This window comes from Mustela erminea, chromosome 17 (assembly GCF_009829155.1).
Source record: "Mustela erminea isolate mMusErm1 chromosome 17, mMusErm1.Pri, whole genome shotgun sequence".
NCBI classification, from domain to species: domain Eukaryota; kingdom Metazoa; phylum Chordata; class Mammalia; order Carnivora; family Mustelidae; genus Mustela; species Mustela erminea.
The window spans coordinates 42631050-42639387 of NC_045630.1; the positions used below are offsets into that span (position 1 = coordinate 42631050).

General features: G+C 59.7%; 1 protein-coding gene across 1 annotated transcript; it reads left to right on the top strand.

The window, feature by feature from the left end:
* Window positions 1–3657, top strand: SHISA4 (shisa family member 4). Its single transcript, XM_032317511.1, has 5 exons — window positions 1–560; window positions 860–1031; window positions 1816–1949; window positions 2762–2929; window positions 3155–3657. The coding sequence occupies exons 1-5, from the start codon at window positions 488–490 to the stop codon at window positions 3199–3201; spliced, it is 594 nt and encodes a 197-aa protein (XP_032173402.1). The 5' UTR covers window positions 1–487; the 3' UTR covers window positions 3202–3657.
* Window positions 3658–8338: the final 4681 nt, after the last annotated feature.

Consider the following 8338-nt stretch of genomic DNA (forward strand, 5'->3'; position numbering starts at 1 on the left):
AGGGAAAGGTCCAGCCCTGCCCTTCTAGGGTTGGCCCATGTGCCTGGGCACTCGGAGACAGCACCAGGATCGGAGCTTCTGGGGTCTGGGATACTGATTGGGCCCAGGCCGCGGGGGCGGGCCCAGGGCACGGCTAGACCTCCCTGGCTGCAGAGACCAGCGGCCCCACTGTGGCCTCCGTGGCTCGGGCAGGAGGAGCCACGGTGGAGCTGTGGGCGGGGTACAGGGTAGCACCGGGCTGGGAGAGGGGCGCCCAGCTCCCGAGCCCCGAGCTGGGTGGGCGTCGCCGGTGGGTGGCCCCCTGGGCCGGGCGCGGAACGTGGGGGGCAGGGTTACCGCGGCCCGGGCCTTAGTCCCGCCCTCGCAGGAGGCGGGAGAGGAAACCGAGCCTGGCGGCGGGCTGGGCCCCGCAGCAGCTCCCGCCGGCCGGCTTCGTCCTGTGCTCCACGCTCCCGGCGGCCGAGCTCGGCCGCGCCCAAGCCCCGCCATGCGGCCCCCGGGGCTCTGCGGGGCCGCGCCGCTGGCCGCGGCCGCCCTCCTGGTGCTGGGGGCTCCCCTGGGTAAGGGGTTGGGCGGCGAGGCGGCGGGGTGGGCGCGGGGCTCCGCTGGGTGCTGCTGGCCCGCGGGGAGCGGGAGGAGACCCGGCGGGGAGGCTGGGCCATGGGAAGCTGACCCGGGGCGCGGAGTCAGACGCGGAGGGAGGCCGCGGGGGTTCAGGGGCGGAGCCCCTCGGGGTGACAACGAGGGGCAGCTCCCGCGACCGGGGAGACGGCGGGCTGGGAGCCTGGGGGAGCGGGGCTAAGGGCGGACGGAAAGCTGGCCCGATGGCCATGGGCCCCCCACCCCAACCTGCCCGCAGTGCTGGCCGGCGAGGACTGCCTGTGGTACCTGGACCGGAATGGCTCCTGGCATCCAGGCTTTAACTGCGAGTTCTTCACCTTCTGCTGCGGGACCTGCTACCAGCGGTACTGCTGCAGAGACCTGACCTTGCTCATCACCGAGAGGCAGCAGAAGCACTGCCTGGCCTTCAGGTGGGCCCCCGCCTCCACCCCCGCCCCTCCAGCCTCCTCTGAGGAGGCCTGCCCGGGCCTCCCCTCCTCCCTGTCTCCCTCCAGCCCCTCTCCATGTCCACCTCCACAGCCTGAGCCCAGACCTAGGACGCAGCCTGGTGACAGAGTGGGTGTTGGTGCTGGGGCCTGGAAGCTCTAGGAAAGGCGTATTAACCGACTTGTGCTTGGTGGAGGGTGGGTAGTGGGGCAGCTTTGTGGGAGAAGCTCTGGCAAGAAGGCAGGAGATGTGGGTTTGATTCCCAGGTCCACTGCTCCTTCACCATGTCATTCTGGGGAAGGCTCGTCCTCTCCTGGGTCATTATTTCCTCTTCACGAAATGCAGGGGTTGCCAAACTGGTGGTTTCAAACTTTTTGCAGGGAACTGCTAATATAGAAAAGGTGTAAGGAGACTGCGTGTTGGGGGGTTGATAGAAAGGGGCTCTAGATTATTTCTAAGGTGCCTTTTAGTGCTAACATGTTCAAAGTCTAACCAATTAAGTTGTAGATGTAGGAGCAACGAAGTGGGGAGCACACTACAAATCCCGGCATGCCTCACACTAGGCAGCCAGGCAGCACGGTCTTCTGGGACATGGAGGTCCCCTAAGATCTCCTCCACAGGGACTGGGCAGAGCCCCTCAAGGAACCCCAAATCTCAGCTTGCTGTGGCCCCCTGCTGGCCAGGAGTTGGAGCACAGTGTTATGGTCACCATAATGAGGAGTCCCTCCTATGAGTGTTGGAAGGTGAGGGGACTGTTCTTTGTCTAAGTCCCAAGACCATAGCAGGCATCGCCTCGGCTGTGATCCTCTTTGTGGCTGTGGTGGCCACCACCATCTGCTGCTTCCTCTGTTCCTGCTGCTACCTGTACCGCCGGCGCCAGCATCTGCAGAGCCCATTTGAAGGTATGTACGGTACCGGGCAAGATAAATCCGGTAGGCTGGGTCGACCCCCGTGGTGGGCACCAGAGAGTTCAAGCATGTGTGAACTGTGTAGCAGCGAGTGCTTCTGTGTACATACACCTGGCAGCCGGTAACCCCAGAAATAAGAACGTGGCCAGGGCTCTCTGTGAACCAGCAGACTTTGTGTCCGTGGACATGCGTGCATGGGAATACTCAGATGTGCGTGGCAGGCTGTCTGTCAACGGTGGTGTGTGTGCATGGGCACAGGCACGCACGTGACTCTTGGAAAGGACACGGGATGGGGTCTGTAGATGTTAGCATTAATTGCATGAACCCTAGTGTACAGTGGAATGAATGTATGCCTGAGTGCAGGCATGTGACCACACATTCGCCCAACCCTGATGGGTGTGGGAATGGTGGCGCTGCACGGGGGATCAGAATGGGAGGAAAAGGCTGAAGGCGGACCCCCTGAGTGGCAGCTGTGCTAGATAACAGGATACCAGACTCTGGAGCTGCCCTATCCTTGCCTAAGTGGGACATTCCCCGGGCTCTGCTCTCTGGCCCGTGAGGCCTCTGAAACCTGCTGAGGGGAGCAAACCTGCTAAACACAGACTGACTCACGGGGACCACGTGCACAGCTCCCTGCTCAACTCTGCCAGGCAATGTCTGGGAGGCAGAGGCAGCAGGTGGCCAGCCTGGAGCCCGCCAGAACAGACAGCAGGCGCCCAGGGGTGCTTACCTTGGTTTCCGGGGCAGGAGGAGGAGGTTTCGCCATGAATGTGGAGTTTTGATGCTGATCCTTGTCCCCCACCTAGGCCAGGAGATTCCAATGACAGGCATCCCAGTGCAGCCAGTGTACCCATACCCCCAGGACCCCAAAGCTGGCCCCGCACCCCCACAGCCTGGCTACATGTACCCTCCTAGTGGTCCTGCTCCCCAGTATCCACTCTACCCGGCTGGGCCCCCTATCTACAACCCTGCAGGTAAGTGAGCCATCTGGAGTGTCTTGCTCCCACCTGCCCCCTACCTCTGTGCTGGGACCTCCCCTGTTCTTTTCTCACCCTGAGTCCCTCTCCCAGACTTCTGCCTCAGCTGGAAACATCCAGGCTACCTCTTCCCTATGAATCCTTCATGCCTCTGGAATTGGGGGTCACTTCCCGTCCTCCAAGGCCTGCCCCCCACCCTCATCCTGTCTCCTTGGCTTTCAGCTCCTCCCCCCTATATGCCACCACAGCCGTCCTACCCAGGACCCTGAGGAACCAGCTGTGTCTCTGCTGCCCCTTCAGTGATGCCCTTCTCCTGTATCTGCATCTGGCCCTGGGGGTGGGCGAGGGTCCTCTACTCCTCAGGCCCCAGACCAAGCCAAGCCCTGGGTCTTGCTGGTGATGGAGCCCCAGGGAAGTAGACCAGGAGCTGAGCTGGAACTTGGCTGTGAATGAGGGGTGGGTGGGGAGGGCTTGGGATCACTGGACTGTTTTTACCTGGGACAAGAGAAGGACATGAAAGCCTGGGTCAAGACCGCTGCTTTCTCAGAGTCCGTCAACTTCCAATATCCCAGCCAGGAACTCTGGGGCCCTCCCTGTTTGCGCACTGTGGGCCGGGGCAGAGCAGGGAGAGGGCTCCATCAGCAGTGGGCGGAAGCCCTGCTCCTGGCTGCCCCACTGGTCACAGGGCTCCAACTGCTGGATTAAAGCTGTAAAGCTGTAACTCATGTCAGTTGCCTCATTGGGCCCGTCCACACCTTCCAGGAGCTCTGCCTACAGCTGGGCCCTGAGTGCTGCCAGTGCCACATCCTCCAGGCTGGGAAGGCAGGCACCAGGGCTGGAGCTCAGCATCCCCCCTCACCTGCTTCCGCCAGCAGAGCCGCCCCCCAGGCTGAGGGCTCCCTGAGCTGTGTTCCCAAAGCCAGTGATGTGGATTTTGCCACAGCTGGGAAGAGGGGGCTTATTTGCATTACAGAGGTTGCCCACTAGGGGTCAGGCCCCTGTGACATGGAAGGCACTGCACATTTGTACAAAGGCACCTTCCCCTTTCCGGGACACTTAGCTTCATGTGTGGGTCCCGACACTGGTTGACCTTGGGTGTGTGTCTGAGCCCAGTTTTCTCATCTATCCCATGGAAATGATGCCTCAGGGCTGTCATGAGGGTGAAATACGTACATGAAATTGTGATCCCTGCCTGTCCTTCCTGATCTGAGGGGTTCTAGTAGTTAAGCGGAGGGACTGAGCCGCCCAAGAGGTTGATGGGAGGTGTTCCTTTCGGCTGCGTTGGATCATCAGGACTAAGAAATTAGACCCCCACTGAGCCAGGCAGACGCCCCCACCCTTGGAGATGCTTGGGCACCAAGCTCTACCCTCTTGCCTTGTTCCCTGAGGACCTGGGTCCTTGTGCTCTCAGGACTTGTCTGGTGACAGATCTAGGGAAAGAAGTTTTACAGTTTTTAATTCAAGTGGGAAAAGTGCCAGGGTGGCTTGGCAACATCCTCCAACCAACGGTCTCCTTTCCCCAACACCCATATGCTCAGCCCCTCCTTCCCTCACCCAGGGTCCTCCAGCCCCACAGCCTTGTCCTCCAGCTGGTTTGCATATGGCCACTGTGCTAACCATGCCCTCTGACACCCACAGAGTGTCAGGGAGGCTCTCGTCACACAGGCTGGAAGTGAGGGGCTCCTCGGCCAGCGTCAGAGACAGCTGTAGGCAAAGCCTACAAATCCTCTGTCCAGGGATTTACAGCTTCCTCCCATCCTCATTAAATTTTCAGGGGCCCAGGAGTCTGCCCCTGGACCTGACCAGACAGAGAGAGAAAGTTAATGCTGAGGGGCAGGCAGAGCTGGGGCCAGAGCTCCAAATCCACCTTCTCTCTGAGGGTGGGAGCAAGCGGTGGGAGCTGGGGTCACACAGAGTCCTGGCTTCCTGCAAATTCTGCCTTCCTTCACACTTCAGGAGGGGGTCACCAGCTCATCTCAAGGTTTGGAACCCAGTTAGTTTCTCGCTCTCTCTCTCTCCCTCTCCCTCCGGAAGCTGAGAGGTGGAGGACATTGGCAGGATAAGGTTTCTGAGTTTCCCTAAGAAAAGAGGTGTAAATGAATGCATGGCCATGCCCAGCTGAATTAATTATCCTTAAATCCACAATCTGGGGCCAATTAAAAATTGCTTTGTGGACTGGAGTGGAAGGCAGGTTTATCCCAGTCATAGCTGCCTCCCAGGAGGTGGCGTCTCCCCTCCCCAGCATTTCCAGGCAATTCACTCTGCACTGAGAATTCTAAGGAAAAGGGGGTAACTACGACAGAGTGGGGCTTTCACATGCCCCAAGCAGAGAGAAGGCGCCTCTCACATCCTCTAGCTCTGTTAATAGGGCAGTCCCCCTGAATCTTTCCCAAAGCTCTCCATCTATGAGCCCATCTCCTCTGCTTACCACCAGGGGAAGAGGGCCAGTAGGATCTCAGAGCTGTAGCTGCCCCTCCCCATCTTCTTGTTCAGCAGCTAGCACCCCTGAAAACCAGGCAGGCACCCTACAGATGAGAGGAAGATACAGGGCAGGAGGAGCGGTGACGCTCAAGGATTTACACTCCAGTGGTGTAAGTGGGGTCCTGCTGAGTTGCGAGAGCACACTCAGGACCCCTAAGGGGAAGTCTGGGAGGCACAGATGGAGCAAGTGCTCCTCTTCTTGGGTGCCTCAGGCAGGGGAGGGGGAGGCTGAGCTCAAAGGGGGAAGGCAGGGGTTCAGATGCAGGGAAAGAGCTGGGGCAGAGGTGAATGGGAATACAATGGGGGCCCCCCAAAAAAGGAAAGGGGAGCACCGTGGGGGGAGAGGAATAGAACTGGGGCAGCTGACACTTGAGGCAAGGAGGGAGGGAGGGTAGGTGGGATAAAGGAAGAGGAGTTAGAGGCATGGGCCAGGCAGAGCAGGTGGAGCACAGGGCATCGGGGTGGGAGGGGGTGGTTCACCAGGCCTGGACTCCCAGGACAGCAGTGGCCACCCGCTCAAGAAGTAGCATAAGGGATAGCTGGGCCCCAGCCTTGAGAGTGGTCTGCAGAGGGGTGGGGAGCATGTGACACAATAGGCTTGGTGATCTTGGTGGTCCAGAAGCACCCTCCGTGGGTGACTCCTGTCCAGATCTTATGCTTCTTAGGGCCACGTGAGTGGCCATGGTCCCAACTCACAGCACCTGTGACAGCCACAGCCTACAGCCCCTGGCTCACTGGCTTGTTGAGTTCCCGCGACAGGAAGTGGGGCGAGTAGGGGGTCGCCATCCCCCCACGGCCAGCGACAGGGCCTCAGTCCTACCTAGCCCGGTGTCCCCCAAGGCCTGCAGCGGCAGGGCCCCAAGGTGGGAAGCCTGTGCAACAGTGGGGGTCGGCGGTGGGCCCCGCGGGGGGCGGGGCAGCCAGATGCGAAGACCCAGTATGTGGCCCCTGGAAACGAAAAGGGGCCAGCCGGAGCAGAAGTAGGGGGAGACTCCTTGACCCAGGTCGGTAGGATGCAGCCGGCGACGAGAGACGTGGTTTGCGTGCGTGTCCATCAGCTTGTTCAAGTCATTTGCTGCCTTTGACTCTCACTGTCTTCCCTGGAAAAGGCGGGATCCGGACGAAGACAGATCCTTTCCGGCTCTTGAAGCCTGGCTTTCAGGAAGGGAAACCCAGCAGACGGCCGTCTGCGGAGGCGGACGGGGCAGGTGGGACAGGGTGGGTGCACTACTCCGCAGAAACTGGCCCCGCGAGTGTGGTCCGCTTTCCACGCTCGGCCGACCCGGAACACGCGGCCGCTCGGTACCTGGCGCTCCCCCCCCCACCCCCGTCCCTCCCAGGCGGCGGGAAGGCGCCCCCCAGACCCAGCGCTGCGTCTCATCTGCCCACCTTCCCTGGCCCCCACCCCGCGTAGCTCCGGGGCACCCCTCGTGCGGCTGGAGAAGCCGGACGCGACCTGCCTGCAGATGGCGCTACGGTCCCGCATCAGGTTCGCAGGCACCGGAGGAAAGATGACCTCATCAGTCCGGGCATTACACCCCACAAACCCTCAAGAGGACAATATATATATATATACATATATATATATATATATATGTATATATATATATATATAGAGAGAGAGAGAGAGTGTGTGTGTGTGTGTGTGTGTGTGTGTGTGTGTGTGTGTCTGGTTATTGGAACTTTAAGATTTGGAGATCCGTTATTTGGGTTTGGACGGGTCTCATGTCAGGAAGGGAAGGAGGGGGATCTCTCATCAGAAAGAGCTCTAAGAGCAGGAGATCTGAGCTCTCTTTTTATTAGCTGTGTGATCACGGACCTATAGGTAACCTCTCTGGGCTGAACTTGACCTGCAAAATGGAAACCTCCAGAATTGCAAGAGCACCTGAAGCAGCCTGCAGCATCTTGCTGAGGCCTGGCAACCGCAGACACAGGGTACATGGAAGCGCCGGCTGCCCTCAGCTCCGGCTAACACCCTCTGAGGTCCGAGAGGCAGCAGGTGTCTACCCGCCATCTCCTGGGCCCAGCCCTTGTTTCGGTTGTTGGGGTGGACAGGCAAGTGGGTAGAGGGGAAGGTGGGGTGCAGAGTGTCCTCTGGGATCCAAGCTTTTTGCTCCCACAACTAGCCTGCCTCTGTGTTTGGTCAGACCTAGCCCAGCAATCCTTCTGCCTAGCAGGGACGCCCCCTCCTTCACCCCAACAATGATGAAACTGCTGTGCTCTCTGCTGTGGGACAAAACACCGAGACAGAGAAAACTGCCAGTGACCCAGACCCAAAGAGGCTCTTCCACAGTGTCAAGGGGTGCCAGCACCTATAAATCAATCAAATCAGGAAGATGCTTTTGATAACACCTGATGGAAGGCACAGGGGCGCAGTTAGGTCAGGAGAGCAGCCTGCACCTGGAGTGGGGGGTGAGATGGGTCACTAGGCACACTGGTGTGGCGGCTGCTCCCCAAACGGTCATTCACTTCTCTGCCTGCTCAGAGATGGCTGCCTTCCTGGGCTTGTGACTGCTGTGAGGAGCTGGCCCCAAGCCCACAGTGAGGAAGAGTCATGGAATGAGTATTCCCTGAACATGCCTAATATAGCCATCCCAGGGCCCTGTGCTCCACTCTGCCCCGTCACCCCTGAAAGCGGCTCTGGCTAATGATTCCAGGCAGCAGCAATGGTCAGGAGCAGACCCTGGCTAAGGCCTAGTTTCCTTGGCCTGGTCAACCCAGTCAGTGGGGAGCCCTCGACCCACGCTTGAGTCTTTCCCTCGCACTGGACTTTCCGCAGATATGAACCTGTTATATGGTCAACCTGGGCTGGCATGTCAGGACCCTGAGCCTCTAGAGTCCTCCATGGGGCCTAGGGTGACCATCAGGACCCCTCAGGACAGTACAGGGGGCAGGGGCACGGTCATTCACAACTAAAGGCTTGTA